We start from the raw sequence: 24,096 nt of genomic DNA, 5'->3' as shown, positions 1-24,096 counted from the left end.
GCCATTTGGGAAGGTAGCTTCGTTACATCTGGATATCCTCCCTTATACTGTTCCTCTCCAGGACGTAGGGAATACTTCATATTAATTGTGTTATTTTGATGGCATGATTTTACAGAAGAGGCTGTGTTTCAGAGCGTGTTTATGCTTTGATTGGTATGCTCTTTAGATGATACTGATGTTCATCACTCTTTTGATGTAATACCATCAAAAAGGAGGATAAACAGACGTGTTCAAGAATTTTTTGTTGATATTTTTATTAACATATAGTGAAACAAATTATCGTAAGAAGGCAGTAGGCCTTTGAAGTTGTTCTGAAGTGACAGTTCTGGACAGCTCTGAATAGCTGAGGAAGCGTAGGCCATGATTCTCCTTAAATCTTTGCATAAACAGGTATTATATTTCCATGCGTTGCCTAGTTCTGCTGGGACTATTTATAGCATAGATAGTTAAACACACTAATGTTATGTGTCTATGCAGAATAATTGCTTAAAAATAAATAGCCCAGTGGTGAACTTCTCAAAACCACTCTTTCCTACTGTAAAGTACTGGAGAGCTAATACTACTTAAAAACTGTGCTTCAAGAGACAGAGTTGTCCATACTTATCATTAACGTAACTTGCCTTTTCTCAGAATAGGATGACCTCACTATGCTATGTTCATTTTTGTTGTCCACAGGACTTGAGTAAGTCATGTTATAGCTATGTAAACAATGGGAAAATCACTTATATATGTTTCGCAGATTAAAATAAATTCTATTTAGTTACATAGGTTTAGTCTAACTTAGGAAATGCTTGGCACTATAGCTGCATGGAAAGCCTTCTTGAATAAACACGCTTCTATCCGCAAAATCATATATTTGTTGGATTAATATCTTCCTCTGGTTCCCTTAAGAACATTGTGCCATCAGACCAGCAGATTTGTCCAGGTATAATGAAGCTAGAATCAGCCTTCTGCCCATAGAAAGATGTTCTGAAAAATCATTTGCCCAGTAGAAAGTAGTAGAAGAGCTTCTAGAATTACTTTGGCTTTACTGCTGATGTGTTTTGAATACATTCATAACTACTGGCTTTCATTTATAGGTGATAACTATTCAGCTGAATCAAAATAAAAGATACTGTAATGCATTGGTTGTATTCTGCACAATGGTCTTAGACTTGAACTTTTTTGTTTGATGTCTTCCCCTGAATGCAAACATTCAATAGCTTCACGCTATTCGGAGGTGTTTCAGTCCCCTCCCACCCCCTGCCTTCCTCACCTTGGCTTTCACCTGAAGATAGTTTTTTCTATAGTTTGTTGACCATGGCTGCTATTCAGGTCCCCTGTACAAGCTCTGGGACTATCCAACATGTTCCTCCTAGTAAACATGAGTGCCTTACTTGTGTTTGAGAGGATCTGTTCCCCATCCTGTGACCAAGTAGGTGTTAGCTCTCTTAGCAGTGTGCAAATCCTTGTAATATTTAGAGCAGTATACCCTCGTTTAGTATGCCTTGCACTGAGTTTAATTAGATTTGTAATGGCCTGCATGTGTTACCATTTTCAGTACAAGCCAGCCATTACTGTACTGCATGTCTTTGCAGAGACCCCCGCCAAGACCCATTGAGCTGTCTGTCCACCTCCCGTGCTAACAGGTCCAGCCAGCACGAAGCCATCCCCTGACTTGTTTAGCAAAGTCATGTCCCATGTAGTCAGGATCTGCTTTTTGGGGTGCGTTTTAGCAGCTGCAGCTAAAATCAATGCCAGTGCATATGAATACATGGGCAGAAATCCTACGGTACACAGTATAAGCAAAAGGTGTTGTGGTTCCTGGATAAATTGGGTGTTTGGCAGTAGTTGAGAGCGCCGTATAGATCCAAGTAACAGTTGCTAAATGCCACCAGTCTGAACTGTGTCACCCTGCACTAACATTGGGTTGTGTAACACAACATTATCCCTTTCCTTCCTGGCTGAGATCCTTGGTAGCATCAGTTGGCTAGTTCTCCTTAAGTAGCTACTAAATGAGAATTAACTGAGGCTTAGTGAATAAAGTTTTATTTTCTCTGAGGAAAGCTGCTGTTCATGAGTTGCAGAGAGAGTGGGAAAGAGCCCACAGACTGGACAGATGTGCAGAAGCACAGCTGGAAGGAGCAAGGATCATTCCTCGGCTGAGCTGTGATTGATGCCATGCAGCCTCTAGCTGTCATCGAAGAGGTGGGGAAGACTAGTGTTGTCATGACAAGTATGTTTTAGTAACAAAGCGGAATTTTTTTAACTGATGGTGTAAATGGTGGAGAATGAAAGCAGAAATACAGTGATATTCTAAGATAATATCAGAATACTTTTCTACTGTTTTTTTTTTCTATCTGTCTTCTCATTATGGGGCTGAAATTGTTCATTTGGTTTCTGAAAATGTTTTGAAATGTGCAGAAGCTCAGTGGTGAGATTTTTAGACTGTTTCCAAGACAGTAGTTTTGTCTTTTTTCTACTGGATCCTGACAGTTGCAAGCAGATGACTAATTTTCTTTTGGAGGTATTTGTCCTGTGGGTGTATGGCATGACTCTCAAGACAGCAATTCAAGTGTTTTCATCCCGTAAATACATTTTATATTATACTCAGGTTAGTCAGGGAGTGAAGGATTAAAAACAAAAAAAAGGCATATTTTAATAGGATTGCATATTGGTTAAAAGAACTGAGAATCAAAAGAATTGAAAAGTGTTTCAAGTGAAATCACAGAATTTTGTAGGAATTAGGTGTCTACAAGGTCTAGCACATCTCTTAACTATGTGCATCTGTTGTCTGATCAGAAAAATCAGGAGGATAATTAACGTCAACTCCGTGCTTTAATAATAAATCAGGGAATTTGTTTGCTTGTTGGTTAGCAACTGTATCACTGGCTAATAATTCTTAGGCCAAATAGTTTCAACAGGTTATCAGGGAGTTTACTCCAGTGGTTGCATTAAGATGACGTCTCTGTCTTTACCCCTTGCGCTCTTGCTGGCAGCTGTAAATCTCTACTCTGATTTGCTTCTGAACTCAGTGTGTCATCACTCATATTCCCTCAGACTTGGGAAACTGCAGCTCGCCCACAGGTCTGCTGTACCTGTTCCTCATTGCCGCTTCAGAATGTGCTACTTTCCAAGTTCCCATTCTTCCCCCACCGCCAAATCCACCTAATTTTAAAAAGAATTTCTTCTGCATGCAATTTCTGGGATTAGCTGGGGCAATTTGCTCAATGGTACAGTCATTATGCAAATTCATGCCTATAGCCTCATGCCCTCATAACTGCCTATTGCATGACCCCTAGCTGAATTATTTCTTAACTGTAGAGTGATTATTCACCTCCTTGCACAGGAGCTAATAGCCCTTTCTCAGCCATAGTACAGAGATTAATAACTGTACAGTTTGAATGCAGAGAAAATCCTCTCAATTAGACCAATAGGTATTTCATAGGTATGAACTAATAAGACATTTATGGGTCAATAATTCTATTAAAACACAGCCCTTTGGATTTTGCTTGGTTTGGCCCAATACTTACACATAGTGTTTCTGTAAAGGAGAGAAGTCTAAGAGTCTTGGGTGTTTTTTTCATAATGTCAAAGAGATTGAGATGCATTCTCAAATACTTTGTGTGCATTACACATATAAGCCTATACCAGATTATAGCAATAACTGTATAAGCCATACTGTATGTCAACCAAAAAGAACCTCAAGTTCTAAATGTGACACATTAGTATAAAATTAAGAAGAGAGAGCACAGCTGCTGGCCTCTGTTCATGCTGATTATGTAGTACTTGCAAGAAGGCTGGTGGATTGTATGGAGGGGAGGAAAAAATCCCACAGAGGAGGGACCTTGGAAGTGCAGAACTTGCTCTGTGGATGTGTTACAGCTTGAATAACTCTTTGCAGGTCTTAATATGTTGTTTTCTCATTTCCTTAAGTAATGGTAGTTTGAGATTTCACTGTAGTACAGAGCAGCAGTGCTGTATTCGCTTGGGCTTTGTACACAGGTGCTTCGGAAGGTCCCATCCCTAGCAATTTCTCTGAGCTTGTGCAGATGACAATGAAGTAAACAAATCTCTTCTCACCTACCACAGAAATGACCTAAGTCATGCCAGGCTGAACTATTTTGGAGTGTAAATTGCCTTGTTAATATCAAAGTATCTCCACTCATCTCTACAGTCCAGTCTCTCATTCTGAGGAGCGTGGGCTAATAATTCACAGATATTGTTGGCTTCTGTAGTATCTTCTTAGGGTATTGGAGGCAAGTGGAAAATACCTGCAGTACACCCAACACAACATGGTCTGTCCTTTTCTAGCTTATTCATGCAGCAAGTGCCATGGCAAGAAGCTGCTTCAATCCTCATCTTTCTGAACACATTTGAATTTTAAAAGAGGGCTGAGTACATCTGGGGATGTTGCTTGGCATGATTTCCAGCCTTCCTGAGAACGACAGTTTTCCTTCCTGGCTGCCCCACGACATTGACAATTTGTTCGTTCCTGATCAGTGAGAGGTGAAAATGAACAATCACAAACTTCTGCCGAAGCGGGAGCTGCTCTGAAGTGTCCCCGTTTTGCTTAAGCCTTCTACTAAACTGGTACTTTTCTAGTTGGTATGTGCTTATAACATGGAAAAAAATGACAAAGCTAGCCGGGAAGAATAATCTAGTATTAGTTGTAGAGAGCAAGCGTGCACCCATGCCCCTTGTGTTGGACCACTCTGCATGGTTTAACTAGGTCATCTATTTACTCATCTATCTTTAAAATTCCTCTGTATTTGCAAAGCCCAAAAACAAAGCCACCGAAAGAAGTTACAAAACAGTATAGACTAGTATAATTTATTTCACAGCTCGAAGGGTCTAATCCGAGAATGGTACCTGGATCTGTAATTAAGTCTTAGAAAGGCCGCAGTGCCAGCAAGGTGGCGTGCAGGGGACAGGATGGGCAGGTACGTGCCTGGGGGCTCCTCAGCTTGCAAAGTGCTGCCCTCCAGTTTCTGAAACAATCCATAAATTTTTGAATTCAGCTCCTCTTCGTTGTTTCTGATGCATTTATTTTACCCTCTCTTCTGTGAATGTGTGTTGTGTGGGACCTTTCTTAAGGTTGAATTGCGCAGTCAGGAGCCTCAACAGTTTGAAAGCAAAGCGCCGTTCTTCAAGCAAGACTTTCTACTATAATAGTCAAAATCCGTTTTTCCCAATTAGGCTGAGAGATGAGTATATCTTTGTGTATGCACAGAGGCTCAGAAGTAGGTGTCAATTAGAAATCTAGGGATTAATCTCTTGGAGAAGCAACAGTAGTGAGAAATTTCACACTGTAAAGCTCATTTTGTCTCGTTTTTACATGACTGGATAGATATCGGGCTCAATGCGCTGTTCTCTTTGGATTTTTCTACTACTGACAGTCAAAATGCAGTTATTAAAGGATTACTCTAATTGTGCAAAGTGAAAACTGGTAATTCAGTACGTAAGAAAGATCCTCTTTAAAAGAATGATTTAGCAGAAAAACTGTCCTTGCAGGTATGTAATTTGGACAGCTCAGTGACAGCTGGAAAAGCTTCCCTTATCTGTGGTAATTCATAGGGATGTATTTATCTTTGCTTACTTTCTTTTAATCATTCATTATAAGACTTCACCAGTGTTTCCAGATTTGAACTGTAGGAGTGAGTAATGGAGAACTTTTGCGTTTATTGGCCTTTGGGTCACTGTTGTCAGTGTGACTGAGAAGTCTGGAGCCTTCGTTTTGCTTTGCAGCAGGAAGTGCTGCTGAACACTGCTGGGACAGGGCTGCGGGGTGGGGAGTGGGGCTGCAGCTTGCTTTTAAAGTTTGAATAGCACCTGGATATCAATTGAATTTCCTTTTGAATACTTCAAATACTGTGTTTTTTCTTATTGTGCCTGTACAATCCATGTAGCTGAATAGCTGGAATGTTTTAGCAAAACAAATTATATATTCTGACACTCAGACTGTTCCTAATGTCATTTTTGGAGAAAACAGAATAGCCGTTAAGAATATGAGTAACTTTGTTAAAAGGATGTTGTTTACTTTTTGTTTTTCTTTCACATCCTGGATGCTGCTAACAGTTCATTTTTCATTTTTGTTCAACTGTGCTTACTGAAAACCTCCTACCACTACCTTCCTAATCAATGGTGTTTAATAACTGTGAGCTAGAGATTATGGTAGGATTACTTAACTCAGCACTCCTTATCTTAAATGTTATAGTATCTAAATATTCTGAATAGCTGGGACACGCTCCAGAAAAGTCTGTGAACTGTGAAAGTTTGCCCTTGGTTTTATCCTCCCTGACAATGTGACCTGAAGCTTGGATTACAAGCAACAGAACAAATTTGTCCAACTGTTATGAAAAACCCTATCCAAAACAGAAATCTCATCAGGTTTGGAAAGTCAAAAGCCTTAGTGCTATTTGCATCAAGACACACAGACAAATGAAAATGCCTGTGTTCTTTTGTCGTATGAAATACTCATCTGTTACCTGCCTTTACAGACGCAGCCTGAGGTTGGATTGCAGTGACACAATGAATTTATTCCAGTGGAGCAAGTATCCAGAGCTGTGAGATACATGAGTGTGTAGTGTACGGCCCTGCCACGTCTGCTCTATTTGTGGGGAGGGGATACAGAGAAAGTTGGGCTACTGCTTTATAACTTGGTGTTTACTTACTGTGGGGGCAGATAAATGGGCAGTAATGGACTCTTAATACTTAATCCTGCTTTCAGGGAAGGCTAAGAAGTGAGCAGCTGAGTGATGGCTGCGAGATGAGCTATAATCAGGAAATTAGCACGGAGCAAGAGGAGAGAACCTCTTATGTGGCCACGTGCAAAAGAATTAGTCTTAGAACTGCTTTTGTGAAATAACACTGGAAAAGCATAAATTTTCATGGGATTTTGGTTGCTTGAATGTGGCTCAAAGCATGTAAAGTGATGGATACACCTTTTGGGCAGTGACAAAAGAAGCCACACAGTTCAGCAGGTGGCTATTAATAATTAGAATTAACTGTATACCTTAAAAAAGGAAAGAAAGAAGAAGAGAGAGAAGGAGTGGTAATATGAATGGCCATAGGAAGAGTAAGCGAAGGGTGTTTTGTTGTTGATCGAGCTAGAAAATAAAACTTGCTATTATTACTTGTAGTGTGTGTGTGTTTGTGTGCACTTGCAGGAGTCAAATGTTTCACTCTAAGACTGATGTTTGTGGAACCAGCAAAACAAAGGACATGTATGAATGAAAATATTCAAGAAAATAGTCCACTGGCCCAAAAGTTGCAAAATCTGCAGAGCACGAGTTTGTACAAAAAATTCCTTGTATTCCTTGACTAAGGAAGATGTGACTGAAGAGATTTCCTTTCTCCACCTTAGAAAAGTGAATTGGTATGATCTCAGAAATGTCTTGGTACATCCATGCTCAGGAATAAAGTCTGTAAACAAGGCAAAGTCCTGAAATATGACAACTGTAGTTAGGGTAAAGAGATGAAAATTTAGGAGGTGGTCTCAGAGTCATAGCCAGAGTGAATCTGACAACTCTACAGGACAGACAGAACAGATATATGTAAAGATCACGGAGCTGAAAGTAAAGTGCAGTCATAGGCCTCTTGTCTTCCGAAGGACTGTTGTTACAGTGTCTAGAGATACGCTTTTGCATCCGGTATGTGACATAGCTTGTGCATCAAAAATGGAATTGAGTGTATTTTCTGTGGGTTTCATACATATGTTTACAGTGCAGCTATATTCTGCTTTGAAGCTTCTCCATTTCCAGGTTTTCCCCAGAACCAATTTTATTAAACTTTTCCTGTGCTGTGTCTGTAATTAAAGCAAAATAAAACCAAAGGGGAAAAAATTCCCAAACGAGGTCATATCGTTTCTGCAGCTAGCATACGCTGCGGTGTGCTAGCAGCAGAGGTTTTTTCAGAGGGTTTTTTTTTCCCCCAGAGATTTTATTTCTGTAAGCTTTCTGAGCTTACTTTTCTCCTTATGTGAAATAAGAAACTACCCAGCTTTTAAGAGCATCATCTCATGTGTAAAGGTGGATTTCACTAGACAGCAGAGGTTGTTACTTCCCCTTTGTTTACCCTGTCCCCTTCACCTGAACTGAATAGCTGGATTGTACTTGAAGTAGTTTCTGAAAAAGGCAAGAGGCAAACATTCAGTGCAGTAATTGCTTTGGCTATCTGACTTCAGTTTGCCACCGTTCTTGCATCAGGATGGTAAGTTTATGCTGGGCTTTTGTGACCTTGAGGATGATTGCTTGCAGTATTTGTTAAAACAGAGAAGTACTTGGATGAGGATGCTTCCTCTGCACTTGTTGAAGCTCTCCCCTCTTTTTGGTGTAAACGTGCATCCAAACATGCGGTTTTGTTTTGCTGCTGCTTAGAAATGAAAATAGACACAAATATTCAGTGTTAGTTGGAAGGAAATGTGAAATGGCATTTAAATTCTGTCCATGGAAAATATAAACTTTCAAAGCTTCTTTGGAGGAGCTTTCTGTACTGCAGACATTGTCCTGTCCTGCTTGCTTCATACAGGCTCAAGGGCTCTGAACCACTGTCTGCTAACAAATGAATAAAAATTATCTCTGAATATGGTTCATTTCACTGTTGTCGAATGTGTAGCTTTTGGCCTATTGGAGTCCAAATACTGCTACTGTATTTTTATATGATAAATTGAGAACTTTATTTATTAAAATAACTGGTTTACTGTATAATGAGGTCTCGATTACTGTTACTTTTCATGTTATGGATTTAAAGGGCTAGTTATTGCTGTTCTCCAATTGCAGAGTATCTTCAATTATTTGTTAATCTTCTAAACGCTTCTGTTACGTATTTGATAGGTGGTACTGAGTTAGCCAGGTTTGGAGATTAGTGATTTACAGCTTGTTTTCGATCCCGTGGGCCTTAGTGAGGCTCCATACAGGTAACAGCAGATTTTGGCTTCATAAACTGAATGCGGTGTATTTGACTGTAGACAAATAAGTCTTATAATTTATAGAGATTGTTTTTAGTTTGCTAGATGATAAAGCAAGCAGTATCCAGAGCCAAAAACTCTGGTGGTGTTTTTTAAAGCTGCGCTTTGCATCATGCAATATTCAGCATGTTTTTGCCTGCTTTATGAGCTAGAAGTCTGAATTGAAGCTGTAGCTCCGTTTCCTCTGTTCATGCCTGACCTAACACAAATGTCATTGAACACCTTTTGCTGTGGTTTTTTTTTTTTTCTGAAGTTTTTGTAGAGGCGTCTACATAAAAATATAATTGCCACTTTACCAAAGATGAGTAAATAATGATACATACAAGAAACGTACAGTTTTAATAATCTCCTTTGATCTGGGGTGGGGTCGCAAGCTAGCCAAAATAATTTCTTCCTCCCTTCCCTCCTCTTCCCCCACCCCCCTCAAAGATCTACTACATGTTCTTTAGATGGATGTAATGCATTAAAACTATGCAGTGCCTGGTGGGAAGAGCTAGGTTTCCTGATGGCCCAGACTTTGTACTCTGTGAATAACGAATGACCCCAAGTCAGAAAGAGGGAGACCCTGGTGCAGCCCTGAAGCGAGCCTTCGGCCCCGTGTCAGATGCACCCACTGCTCTCCTCCTGCTGGTTTTTGGTTGCTTTTTAGCAGAACTGAGTGCTGGGTGTTGTTTCTAATTGGACATAACGTAGTACTGACATTTTAAAAAGTATACATGGATGATATTCACCCAAAGGATGATGATACTATCTTTGGAGATGCTGATACAATTTTTGCTGGCACAGACTCATTTAGTGATGAATCGCAGTAATAGCAGTTCAAGACCTACAGCGTATTAGTGAAAATGAATCCACTGAGCACCAGTCCCATGGCACTACAACAGCACTTAAACAACACTGATTTTCTTGAAGGGAGGAAGATCTGATTGAGAGATTAAGCTGTTTTTTGCCAGCCATTTGTGTTTGTTTCTTGATGTGTGTTATTGTAAGGAATTTAATACACGTAAGAAAACCAAGAGTTAGCTTTTGCTATAAACACAAAACATTGCTTTTTGCTGTAGTACATGGAAGGCTTGCATGTGCTTTAGTAAGCAGAGGTGCAACAGTAATACTTCTTTCAATCTCTTGTTATAAACTGACAAAACACTTGATTAAAAAGGGGGAAAAGATGAATAGCCTAGCACTGACAAGTTACCTAATGGTTAGCAGGGACATTAGTTGGTCACTCTGGCAAAAAATATTGTAGAACTGAATACAGTTATAGGGAACATTATTCCAATAAAAGGATGGGACAACCGGTTTTTGAATTTGAGGGAAATAGGGGTGAAGATATAGTCCATGTCAATGACGCAGTGGTGCTCTGCATGACAGCAGAATGTCCTTTCAGCTGCCAGCGGAGGAGAGAAATGTTCCTTGCGTGTGGGTGCCATCTAGCCTCTTTTAAGATCACCTAGGCTGGGGGGAAAACAAAACTAAGTACAACTAGATGGATCTAGAAAATAATTCTTAAAACAAGAGAACATACACAAGTAAGTATCTGCTGTCAGCACCTTCCCCTTCACTCCTGGGCTCTATAGCCATCATGTCTAGCTGGGAGGAGGAGTGTTGAGGACGTGCCTGGAGAATGTGGAAGTGCAGCAGAAAGTGAGTTAAGGAGGAGAAGCCTTTGGGTGCTCTTGAAAAGAAACAAAGCCCTTATCTGAAGTCTCGCTTTGGTTTGTAGATGATGTGCCTCCAATTTTTATGATTAGCCTCTGCCACTGGTCTAGCTGCCACTAGTGTGATTCACAATTAATGTCAGCTAACCAGTAAAAACATTTTAACAGCCTCTTCCACACAACAGGACATGTTTGAAATGATTTCAAAATGTGCGATGCGTCTTTAAGTGACGAAGAAGGATCATTTTACCGTTGCCAGGGAAGCCTTCATGGTGGGGAAGAGCAGAAGAGTAATAAGTAGCCTCTTTGTGATCAAATATAATTAGTGTTGCAGAGTAAATTTAGGAGAGAAACTGGCTAGGGCTTTGTCTGGTTGACAGCTTCAGAAGGATTACCTGAAGACATGAGTTTGGGCAAGATCTCCTTTGTGCTGAAGGCATAGGTGCAATCCTCATGCTGGCTAATTCAAAAGGATCTAATTAGATGAAGAGGAAAAAAATGTATTTGGGGGCTTTGCTCTTGACTCTTTAGGGAAAAGGTGAAAACTGATATGAAAATGTAGGGAGGGAGCACTGGTATTTAGAGCAGATGACTGTTATATGTGTGTTCACACACACACGCACACACACACACACACGCACACACACACACACACGCACACACACACACGTGGTTCCAGATGGGCAGGTGATGAGTAATGGCGAAATATCTTTCTATAGTTTGTGATTTGACAAGCAGCATGTCGCTTCTTTCTAATTCTGTTGTAATTTCTGTAAGTTAACAAAATCAGAGAGATACTGAATTATTCAAAAAAAGAAAAAGTAGTAAGTCCGTGTTCCTTGCAGCTAGAGGAAGAAGCTTCCCAGCCTAAAGATTCAGGCACTAACAAGATCTTCTAAAAATAACATAACCATCTGTAAAACAAACTAAAAATGGTAAGGCTGTGTTGACAACGCTGTCTAACAGTTGAGATCACTTCTAATGAAATGTTTAGGATTAACAAGGTATTTTCTACACTCCTAAAAAAGAGTTAACTCTAAAATGTACCTTTTTGACTGAGGTTAAAGTAGGTACTGCTTCAAATAGAGCACCAAGAGCTAGGGCTTTTTACTTTCAGCATCCAGGTTTCTTCTGTCACATTATGATTTCATTACAGAAGTTTTTAAGGACACAGGAACAGTGCGCACACATTCTGTGCAGTGACTGAATAAAAATTAGCAAGTTAAGGCAAGTAAGTCTTAAATGTTTCTGTTAAGATAATGTAAAAGAGAAAAGTATAGAAGTTGAAATATCTGCTTAAAGACTAAATTTTGTAATGTGTTGTAATAACTTATTTGGAATGCAGGTAGGTTGATTTAAGTAATGTCAGGTAAGGATGAACAAAACTGCTCAGGAGTTTGGCATGTACCAGATGGTGTGAACGCTACCGAGGAGACTTGATATTGTAACTTTTCATTTAATTTTGTACTGAAAGAAATACGATTAAAAATGCAGAAGCTGAAAGTAAAACAAACAAATTCATATGCCATTAATGGGATTATATTAAGAGTTGTAATGATATCCCTTAATCTTAAAAACGTCAGTCTCTTACAGAATTATGATTTTCTGCCGCTTTTTATGCCTTGTGAGGTATTGTGGTTAACACGAGCGGCTGATGTAAAAGCCTTCCGGATAATCCCGTCTTTGAAAACGGTTCGTTCGGTGTGTGCTAGAGAAGAGGGGTGCTAGCTCTGTGCCGGTCGGGGGCGTTGATTCGTGAGAGCGACCCACGTTTGGAACAGAAAAACTGTTTTCTGTTTTGTAACAGCGCTTTCGTTAAGTAACTGCCTCAGTATATTCAACTAGAAGTAGCAGGTATCAAATCTGCTAATTTTATGGGCAGCTTTCTGCAGGACTGATCTCCGAAGGAGGAAACATTAGTACCCGTGAGAAATACGAAGTGCAACTTGTTAGCGTACTGTGGAGGAGTGCACGACCGCTGACACAAACTTACATCCACAAACTCGACTTGCTTTCAAAAGAGAAAAAAAAAAAAAGGCATTTAAAACGCAGTAGCTTGTACTCACCCTTCTCTGTGCGCTTCTCCTTTCTCTAGCTCCTGTATAACCCCCAACAACACTTTTATGGTTTCCTGACTAGAGCTGATCAAACTCTCCATCATCTGAAGCTGTGCTTTCAAGTCCACCACTTCGGTGTGAGGCACGATTTGCTGGCACGCCTCGCTCGCCGCCCCCGCCGGCCGACAAGGCTGGTTCTCCCCCGCAGGCCCCACGTTTAGCTGAAGGGTCTGGTCCCGGCATTCGGCCGCCGGGCACTGCGCCGGCGCCGAGCAGGCCGCAGCATCCGCCGCCGGCTGCACGCCGTTGAGGTGCGCAGTCCTCTTTCTCCCCGCCTCGGCGGCGGGGCACAGCGCCCAGGCGGTCTCGGCCGCGAGGTTTTGCAGGTCGGGCTGCGCGCCGCGGGACGCCGGTAAATATATAGTCGCTACCTCCGTCTTAAACACCCTGCCGGGGGCGGCCCGGGGAGCCTCCTCGTGGCCCGGCGGCCCCGCGGCGGCGGCGTCTCCTGGCTCGCGCGGCTGGTGGTCGGGCTCCTGCGGCCTCGCGTCGGCCGAGTTGTGGAGGGGAGGCGGCTCCGTAGCCCAGCCGGGCCACGCGGAGCTGCCCCAAGGCTCGGAGCCATCGGCCGCGCTGCCGCGCTCGCTCACGTGGGAGATGAACTCGGCGGTCTGCAGGCTGCCCCCCTTCTTGCTACACTGGAGAGCCTCCCCTGAGCTTTTGCTGTCTTTATCCTTAATATCTATTAGAAATCCGTTGTTTTGACTCTTAAAGGTATCGACAGCCGAGGCGCTTTTAATAATATTCCCTTTTTTCCGGTCCAAAGGAAACGTCTGGTAGCACTTTTTAAGGTCCGGGGAAGTCTGGACTCCTGTGCTCTTGGTGACGTTGGGTATTGACCTTCGTGCAGGCACCGTCATGTATTTACGATAAGCCGTTTTATAAGAAATGGCCTTTGCTTCTCTTTTTTCTGTGTCCTGTACTGTCGACAGTTGTTTGTCCCTTTGTTCGTTTTGGGCCTCGCAGATATCTTTAAATCTCACCTGGAGGGCTTTGTTTCTCTTCTTAATCTGCCGATTGGGATCCAGTGCGTATTTCATCTCCAAGGCGAGGGAAGCTGCTGGCTCGACTTCGCTTTCCGAGGTGGTGAGTAGGCATTTGCTGGGCTCCTTACTCACCATGATGCCTGCGTTCAAAAACAGTTCAAAAAACCTTTTGTTACAACAGAAATACTGATTTAGCTCTAAACACTGCAAACTACGAGAAAACTTCTCGGGCTTTGACGGAAATGTCTGCCGCTCACAGACAGCCTTTTTGCTTGATTCTTTCAATTAAGTCGTAATCCTTTAATATTAGACTTCAGTCTTTTGTTAGAAAAATAGTTCCTCTTTTTCTCGGTATACTTTGAGATTTATTAAAACCTCCTCCTACCCAGAGAGGTTAAATATAGGTAATTCCTGTTTTATAGGCAGAGAAATTGGATTGGATAGGCAGAGAAATTGGATTGTAAATTGGCTGAGACTTCTGCAGGGCCACAAAAGCAAGATGATACCAAGGTTAAAAAAAAAAACAAACGGTTTTGTGGCAGTCTAGAGCTGCACCCGGGAGCTCTTTGTAGCCCTCTTTGCAGACAGCAGGCACCGTTGCTGTTGTCTGACTGATGGAGCTTGTTTGGTGTTCTGGCCCCTTTGGAAGGGAACTTAAGCTGTCAGGAAGCCAGTCATATAAATTTACTTGATAATTAATAAAAACTATGGGTAAATGAATAAAAAGTCTGTACAAAGAAAAGAAACACATATAGTTCGGATCGCCTTCTCCTTTAATGCAAATATTTAATATTAAGACTGTGGTATTGCTTTTAACAATACTTGGGCTTACCAGGCACACCTCTCTGTGTAATGTACTCTGCATCTTTACAAGGAATGTATTTGTCATTAGAGGTGTAGGCAATTTGTTTTTTTCGTTTGTTTGCTTTTTTGAAATCTATCTCATAGTTTAACCTAAAATCTGGGAAAAGTGTAATTATTGTTAGCAAGTGGTTGGTACTGCTATGTTCGTAAAGATTATGAGCTATGGAAGTTTGTAGCCGAAGTGAACAGTGCACAAATCAAGGTTTTGCTTTAAATGCAAAACAACCCAGCCTTCACTAGAAGTGCTAATATGCCTTTATTTAAAAAAATAAAAAAGCTCCTTATCCCAAAGGTTCCTAAAGCACTTCAGAAAGAAAAAGAAAAAAAAAAAAAAGCAACGGTGATGATTCACAGAAATTACTTACTCTGCTATTGAAACATAAGCACTTCCTCAAGGATGAAAAGATGCCAACTGCTTAACATAGCACGTAGCAAAAAACAACAGCTCCATCTCTGTACAGATCATATGGGATCTGTAGTAACTATGAACGGTTAAGACTTCGTTTTTACACCTCACTTGAAAGTTGTCATTTTAGTCTCCTATTGCACAAATTTCTCTCTAATCCTGTTGCTGAATTACCAAATTCCCACTTAATCCAAGTATTCTGCACGGGTCTCCTATGTAAATGCTCATGTACTCTCAAAGGGACTCAGAGTACAATGTAATATGAGTAAAGGGACTTTTAGGTAACGTAACTTTTTTGATAAAAATTATTTCCTTCCATTAAATAAGAAGTCTGAAACTCTTACATAAGAGTTAAGTGCTACAATAGGGTTATGTTTTAAAAACCAACCCCTGTGGCACCAGTGAGTGAATCCTGTGTATTTAGTTTTCATTTAGGGAAAAGTTATTTTCAAGGGAAAATTGAAAGTTTATAGTTTTTTTTTTAAAGAAAAGAATAAAACGATTTTCCGGAAGTTACTAACACGCCCGAATGTGCATGGCGGACCACCTGTATACTGCGAGGTTTCCTGGGAGCGATGGTCTGTTGCACTCGGGAAAGAGGTTATCCAGTATACCACACACTGAATTTAGTACTCCTTCCTTGTCAAAGCCAAGCAGAGAGATCTAAGTCTTGGCTGAGTGCTTCAACCTGAACTTGTAATCTTCTTTATATTGCCTTTTATTGTTTGAAATATTTCTTTCTTGTTAGCTCTGAATGGTCACACACAAAAGTCTGATCATGTCGGGGCTTCAGTTTCCAGGCTATTTTTCACTCAAAGTCCTGTTAGGAAATTTCGCCTGAGAAAGGGCGAAACTTTATTATATCTCTAAATGGCATTGTGCAATAAAGGGAAAAAGAGTGACACCCAGAAAGAGTAAAACTTAACCGCTCAAGCCAGTGACCCCAGCAGTATGGCAGCTAGTGTTTTGGCCGCCTTTTCTTCTAGGGAAACCGAGGTGTGAGGTGGCTGCCGCAGCCAGTCCTGAGGATTGCCGCAGATTTGGTCGCCAGCGTTAGCTTGTTGCTTTCAAAACCTCTCATGCAAATCTGCCATTACTTAAATTTTGTCATGTTTTATTTCCCTGGTCTCAGTAATTTGCAAACATCTAACTGAAATATTCCAAAATCTGTATAGTTTGCCCTTAAAAACAAAGAAAAAACCCACCCATTTGTCATGTTCAGGTAGTTGTGATGAGAAACTGTCTTTTTAGAAGGGGAAGTTCCTACCTGAATCTGTATGAGAAACATCCAACCTGAGTAAGTCTGTATGAGGGGGTGGGGGAAGAGGCGGAGAGAGCAAAAAGTGGAAGATTTGGGACAAAAACCTCTCAAATAATGAAATCTTAAATTGCTATGTAGTAGTTTTCACACTAAATCTGTGTGTGAAAGTACAGCATCTGGTACCAAGGTGACCAAGTTTCTCTTTTTTTTGGGGGGGGGGGGGTGTAGAAATAGCGCCTTCTATAATAGGGAGAGGAAGTCACGGAAGAGAACAGAAATGCTAGAGGGAAGCCTAGAGATAAAACGTAAGCTTACAGTGATCTGTTGTCCTTTGCGCCCTACTGGCAGGCTAAGATCAGTTCAGTTATCCACAGGCCTTTAATCCATGACGTACAAACAAATGGTATTTTTTGCAGGAAAAAAAATGAACTACTGATGAACGTTAGGGAGTTTTTGTTCCAGAGGAGTGCCAAAATAAGCGGTTAGTCAAGCTTTGTGGGGAATATTAGTATCCTTTATTTGCTGCTTTGGATTATACCTTCACTGCGACGCGCATTAAACAATTAAGTTAGGCCTGTCCTTGTGACATGTTCTGTATCCCATTGGTTTGTCCCACTGGTTGACAGCTTCCAAAGATGGTGCTGGTAGGGAATATAAATATTTATCTATCCGTCTTAATATATAAAGCTGGAAATTCAGAATGCTTTAGTGAGTAATGAAACGCTTTGTAAGATACAAACCTGTGGGTCGCTCAGCTTGAATTTTGACAAATCTAACACGTACGATGCTAAAACACGCATCGGTGTTAAAAAACTACCATTAAAACCAGAAACTCTGCCCTTATTTCCATGTTTATGAAAGGATGTGCTAAACCAATGAGTTTACCGGAAAAATGGATACAGCAAGGTAATAGCCATTGTGTCCGTTAGTGTTCAAATCTGCTCACGTGAGTTCTTGCACTGCTAAGAAATTGCAGCAAATACGAAATAGGTTGCACTTAGATGTGAAATATTCAGTAATTATGTCTGAAAGGAGGACGCACTTCTGAAGCATAAAGGCAGCTGACACAAAAGCTGTTTCCTGCATCTGAAAGTCACTTGCTGAAAATGTCTCCTAGACTACCTTGTTGCTCTGGAAGTTCCTGCTGTCGTGACTTTCTGGTACTTGGTATTTGACAACAGGATCCACTAGCGCAGTAGGTTTATTCTGAAGCATTGGCTTGATATTTTGTTAGCACACCTCTGAATTGAAGACACTGGCTCAGTTTTCAGATCCCGTAATCTCTGGCACTGCCAGAGCACTGGGTTAGTTTGGAAAGACATAGCAGACAAAATTAATTGAGTTTTTAATACAGATGAAACCAGGAGTCTGATGATATTTTACAGAATGGAAATAAGATAAATGATGTAGTATAGTCTGTGATGCAGTTAATTTTAAGTGTCTTTAATAGCCAATAAATTGATTCTTCAGATATGCTTGTCTCCTTCTCCCACTTGTATCAGCGTGCGTGATTTAGCTAATCTAGAGGTTTCTATTCCCACTAGTAGCTTGGACTAATCATTTTCTAGATATCTGTGATTAAGAATGATAACTATCAAAAGAATTAAGATTATTTTTAAGTCTTACTCAGTTCTTGGCGTCTCCAAGGAGAACTATATGTGCACATCGGGTAGCTGAGTGTTTGAGAAAGCAGTTAATCGGGAGTTAATAGGCAGCACAGAAAAGTTTATGTGACAGTTTTTTTTGTTTTGTTTCATTTATTTTTTGAAGAAGGTGTTGACTTCAATTTTTGCTTACTTAGGCACTACCACCTACAACGTACTCGCTTGGGAGGCCTGCTTAATCATGTAACCTGCATTCGAGAGCAGACCATGCTAGATCTGCCCCGTTCCCAGTGAAGTTAGTGCCGAAATTTGTATTGATTTCAGTGGGAGCAGGAGCATGCCATGGGCACAGCCTGGGCCTGGGCTGGCAGACTGGAAAAAGAAATCTCAATTTATTTCCTCTGCCTGCACGATTTCTCTCTAATTCTCCTGCCCGTTACTCAGCCCTATGGTGTTTTCTGGAATACAAGCAGAGACTGGCATACAAATGTGTGACTAGGAAACACGATGCAAACTGCAGGGCTTTCTGGTTCCTCAGGAAACTACTGAGCTGGAATTTCTGTTTGGGCGAGTACTGCCGAGCTTCTGGCTTACTCTGTCAGTGGGCTAGTAAATGCTTTGGACTGGAATTTCGTTGCAGGTGCCAATGAAATACAGATAATACAAATAATTTTCTGTCTGTAATTACTAAGAACAAACCCTGACTGCATGACCCAATTTGCTAAGCTAAATATTTAAGTGATCACAGAGCTGAATTTTCATTTTCTAGCTGTGATTTGTTTTTAAACTCCTGGTTGATTACCCTTAAGCAGTGTTCCCTTATGTTTGAATATGGGAATAATCTATTAAATAATAATAATAATAATAAAGTGATGTACAGAGAAGCCTTAAGTCAGTAAATCTTCAGGGTAAGTCATGGAAACCACCACCTTTATTATTTCAGGTTCCCATAGCATATTTTACTCGTTTAAATAAATCGCTCCCTTTCAATTCTTCCTTTAGTGATGCTGTCCAGATTTCTTTCTTTAGCAATGGCATGCACGTTTCTAGGAAAGAGGCCTATTCTGTGATTCGCATGTCAGTTCTGAGGAGCAGTGGGTACTGAGCTATCCCGTTCAAGTCAGCATCCATAGGAAAAACTTAAGTATATATGGAAATATTTGCAGGCTTACTTACTCTTACTCCAAAACTCTGCAAAGTCATGGCACTATAAGGTGAATTATACTGCTGAATTTCCAAATTGATTTGTTAATGAAGAAAAAGTAGATTTGTTGCTTACCTTATAATTTAAATTTGATTTCTGAGTTTTATGATTTAGTAATGTATTTAAAAATAAATATGTTACTATATTAATCAGAGTGGATAAAAGATTCCAATTTCCAGGCGTAAATGAAAGGTACAGAGTCCAGTCTGTATTTTCAGGCCAAATGAAGGCTGTATAGACAGAAGCTGTAAACTTTTGTGCACATGTTAAGATCAGAAAGATTTTTATGCGTATATTTAATAGCTTAAAGTAAAAATAATGCAAGGCATTGCAAATAATTAGGGTTTACCAGGTAAAGGAAAGGTGGTTAGTGATGTGAACGTCTCTAGGCGTCTAAAAGTATCAAGGCAGTTCTTTCTCATGCCACATCTCCCCTGCCCTGTATGCTGTTTTTATGTCTAAATATTATCATAAAGTTTCATAATGCATATTTGTTTTTCAAAGACTATTTGATGCTCATGAGTCTTATTTTAAGTACACCTCGGAAAAGAATAGGCATCTACTGTTAAAAACAAACATCTGACAGAAATGTGAAATTACTTCCTATAAATAAACTTAAGGTGGAAGCCTAGCTTCAGGTTAATTCTCAATATACCATAGCATACACTAGTAATAACAATCTGAGGATGATATACTTGTAATCTAAATGTTTCTCTTAATTTTGAGTTAACTAGAGTGCTGCTAAAAACCATGTTGTTGTTTTCCCACTTTCAGACATTATAATTTTTCACTCAATTTATTTAGAAGTATTTTCAATCTTTTGAAAGGAATCTAATTGTTAGATTAGCTGACCATGTTGTTAAAGATACAAACTTAAAAATCACATGGTAGGGTCCTAATTACAGACCAGCTGTAAACAATGTCCAGTAAACAAAACTGAACTGAATAAAAAAAGTGCTAGAAGATATTGATGATCTTAGCCAGTTATTAGTTGTTGACAGAAACTTTTCCTGTGTGATATGAATATTTTGTGGAGTTTTAATATGCAAGTATGAGGATCAGATATGATCTTCAGATACATTCAAGGGTGCTTATATGCCCAACTTTTGTGTTTCCTAATAATATCCATCTATGGATGGATATTCTTTTAAAAGCTCCCACTGTATTGCAGTGATGCACAGAACTGCTGCGGTAGAGCAGGCTGTCATCCTTGTATCAGAATTGTTCATGTAGAAGAATAGAGATAGCAGTCGTGGTAAATGTCAAACTCGTACTTTTTTAAAAAATCTGTTTTGAAACCCTTAGGCATTGAACTTGAATTTTTTCTCTGTTGAACTTCCTTATTTATTGCTCAATACTGAATTCATTCTCATTGCTGCATTTCTATATTCTCTATTTTATCAAGTAGAGGGTAAATTGCTTTAGCCTTATAATTTTCCTGTTTTGAGAAGTTTGCACCACTCCAATGAATTGCAGAGCATTCCTACCATTTGCCTAAATCAGGGCTTTTCAGCCTGTGGTCTGGAGACACTGAGATTTGTTGCCTACATTATCGCTACGTAGGCCAGAGAAGAAAGCTTGTGTGCGCTACCAGCAGCCTGTGTAATTACAGTTTATGTGTGTGTGTCGGGGGGGGAGGGTTATTTATATTTTTCCTGGAAAAAGTTCAGTTGTTCCACACATGGAAACCAAGTCAAAACCTGACTACCTTAGTCTGATCCTTTATTTCTTCAGGTTCTGCTGAAGAACCAGCTGGGGATGCATTATCTTGAAATAACACATGGCACTGTAAACTACAAACGCTTGGTGGAGTTGTGATGGGGGATAGTACAATTTCCAGAAATGGATCTATCAATCAGCTAGTTACAGTGATGACACATGATAGCTTCTTAATTGCCTTGAAAGTTTTTCTCTGGGGTAAATATGATCACGTGGCATCTGGATGTTTCTTACTGTGTTGCATGGCTTATTGTTACTGTGAAAACTGGAGGAAAAGTTTACCAGCGTTGTTGTGCTATGCAAGTCTGCAACGCCTTGTTCTGTCAGTACTTCATCTGATACTTCTAGTGTGAGAACACGGATGAAGATGTTCTGCTTTTGGTACAGTCACAAGTAGTTCTGCACGTGCTCTGCAGACTTACAGGAGTCCAAAAGCCATTGTACTTCACTGGGAGGCTTTTTCATTTTCATGAGACTTTCTGTTAAATAATTTACATAGGAAGCTGCTAAAAATGAGAGCGTGATGTCAGTTTGGTATCTGCAGTATTGCTTAATACTAATTTTAAACTGTTCTCAGTAAACATTGATAGTTTTTATGGGTGCTCATAAAAAAAGAAAAAAAATCAAATGATGACAGACAAAGCAGTTCTGTTCTTTAGCTCAGGCCAACAGATTGCAAGTGCCAGACTTCTAGAGAGGGTGACTGGGGCACGAGATACTGCATTTCTAGACCTCAAGCATCTGCATCAAATAGAGCTTATTTTTGTTTTCATCTCAGCTGTACAAACGTTGGGTAGGTATAAAGACAGACACACAAGCAGGTTCCAGCTCCATACTTCAGCCTTGCATCTTCCATGTCACTGCGGCAGTAACGGAAAGCCAGCGCAGGGCTCAGCTCGGGGGTAGTGTGATGTACGCCCATCAGTCAGCTCCACCAGCAGTGCGGATAATCTCCTCGTAGGGAAAACTGGTACTGTAGTCTGTGCTAGTGGTTCCTACAAACGGGAAATGCCTTTGCTGAGGTCAGTAGCCTTAAGGCACCAGAGCGCTGTCTACTCCTTCTGTTGGGATTTTGGTGGCGCGCAGACGTGTGTGAAGACGGTGTTAAGTAGTGTTAAAAAAATGCACTTGGGTAATTCTGGTCCAGAGCCTGACATCTGTAGCAGGATATTACCTGATGAATGGCATCAGTCTAGGAGATTTGTATTTCCACTCCAGGGTTGTCAGCAGTCACCAGGAAATAAATGCCATGCAATTTTCACTTTCTTGAGGAAGACATGTGTGAATGGTTTTTGAGTTCAAGTGGTTCTGGCTCTGCTGAAATTGTAAATTAACAATGTATAGTTAGACTTGAGCAGGTTGATGTTGACTTCTGCGACGGCAAAGGATGGTACAAAAATCATCATTAGTTACCTGAAAAGAGTGAAATCAGTACAGCAAAAAGCTGTTCTTCAGTTGTTGTACTGTAGGTGTGGGTACTCTAATTTTGTAAAACTTCTTTTGTGAAAGCTGGTTCTGAGATGCGCTTGAAAAAAATACCGTGAAGGAAGAGCCACAAACTCAGATGTGAGGGGAGGCTATCTGAAACTGGAAACCTCAATGTGAATTCCCAAAATCCCAAGTCCAAAAGCCTCAGATTCTCATCAGCGAGGAACTGATGAGGCATCTGGCAGAAGGTGCAGAGTTGACGGGTAACACAGATGCAAACAGGCTAGTTCCAGGTCACCAAGGAAAAGGTTTTTGACTCAATTTGGGAAGAACTGTATGGAGAATGGAAGAGAGTGAATGAGAGTGGGCAAAGGTAGCGCAGAGAGGTGGAATAGATTGGTTTCCATTTTTGTGGACTCGGGAGACAGTTTGGAGAAAGCCCTGGAAATAATCTGATGGTAGTATTTTAGGGTAGATTATTTTGTGCTATGAATGACTGGAAAGTGTATTAAACTAATTAAATATCCTCTAAGAATATTCATATCCCCATTTGTCAGCTTGAGTTATATACTCTGCTTATCTAAAAGTATAGGATCGTAGCAGAGAGCTCCCATACGATTAATAAGAATTGCCTGGACAAAGCTCCAGGCACCAGAATTGCCTACTAGTCAGATAATTTGCCTCGTTTTTATTGTGGCTTTGTGTGTTTAATACTACCACTAGTGTGAATGTAAGAATATAATACACTTTTCTTCCACCAACTTGTGCAGCTAAAACTGCCTAAAATACAGAGTTTCATCCAGAATTCAAGAACTTAGGCCCAGTCTGCAGAATGGATCAATGTTATCAGTGTTAACAGACAGTTCAAGCATAATTTCTGCTGAATTACGCTCTCTAGCATTGGGATGTTTTTATCTGTCCGTTTGTCAGCTCCTCAGAGATACTGCTGTATTTTATTTGCCGATGGCCTTGATGCACAAAAACGCTTTAAACCGATTCATAACTTATATTTCTTTATTTGTATCTCCTCATTCATTTCCGATTGTATTTGCAGGAGAAAATAACATAATAGCAAAATGGGCATGAACAACCTATTACTAATGATTTGCAGGAGAAATTGGGCTTGCTATGAATTTCCTTCCCTATTCATATATAAATGCCTAAACATTATTAATTTGACTGAATTGTCTCTTCTTCCTTGCTTCTTCTCCCAGCAAGAAGCTAACCAGACTCAAAGCACTATTCATGCTGCCAATTTTCTTACACTGTGGTTTGCAATCCACGCACCTACTTAAGCAATTTTGTATCGAGCATTATACAACTTCTGTTTCAATTCTCGAAAGAGAGCTGCACCACAGTTCAAATGCAGGAGGCTCGCTGGGGCTGTGTAACTCGTGTCAGCTGTGAACCAAGCGCCTCGTTTCCAGTGCTAGAGCCTGGCAGCTCCACACGAGCAGACTGCTGCGATTTTCTTGGAAGTCCTAAGCGAGCCTGTGCTCTTGCTGTGATTAAGCTTGGGTATCTATGGCTTCCAAAACTAACCCATTTAAAGACAGCTTGGATATAGCTGTCCAAGTTGTGGTTGCATGGTGAATTTTTCCCTGCATTTTGTTTTATGGGTCTCACTGAAACTTCAGAAGACTTAGGAGTCCCCATTGCTTAGATCACTGTGGAAGTAGGATGCGCCTATTTAAGTTATATTGGTCTTGTAATGCGGGGGAAAACACCCTCAGTACAAAATCACAATTTTCTAAGTAATTAGAAAACATATTGGATTTTTTTTCTTTGGTCTGTACGGCAAAGCCTTTACTGCTTTCAGTTCTATGGTTATGACTTGTTTCAGAATGTGTCTTTTGTACAACTGAACTTCTGACTAGGTGTCTCTGTTTTTCCTGAAGGTTA

At 40.4% G+C, this 24,096-nt stretch overlaps 2 protein-coding genes across 4 annotated transcripts in view; one reads left to right on the top strand and one right to left on the bottom strand.

The window, feature by feature from the left end:
* The window catches only part of DOCK1 (dedicator of cytokinesis 1), a 321,007-nt gene that overhangs the window by 128,278 nt on the left and 168,633 nt on the right, over positions 1–24,096 (top strand). The window lies entirely within an intron of this gene.
* The window catches only part of INSYN2A (inhibitory synaptic factor 2A), a 75,688-nt gene that overhangs the window by 46,544 nt on the left and 5,048 nt on the right, over positions 1–24,096 (bottom strand). For both annotated transcript variants that reach the window (XM_068951449.1, XM_068951450.1), the window contains exon 2: positions 12,672–13,848. In XM_068951449.1, coding sequence (XP_068807550.1) covers positions 12,672–13,843 — 1,172 coding nt within the window. In that variant the 5' untranslated portion in view covers positions 13,844–13,848. The remainder of the gene's footprint in view (positions 1–12,671; positions 13,849–24,096) is intronic.

The sequence above is a fragment of the Struthio camelus genome, chromosome 7 (assembly GCF_040807025.1).
Source record: "Struthio camelus isolate bStrCam1 chromosome 7, bStrCam1.hap1, whole genome shotgun sequence".
In the NCBI taxonomy this organism is placed as follows: domain Eukaryota; kingdom Metazoa; phylum Chordata; class Aves; order Struthioniformes; family Struthionidae; genus Struthio; species Struthio camelus.
The sequence above is the reverse complement of the archived record's forward strand: the minus strand, read 5'-3'. Positions and strand labels throughout refer to the sequence as shown.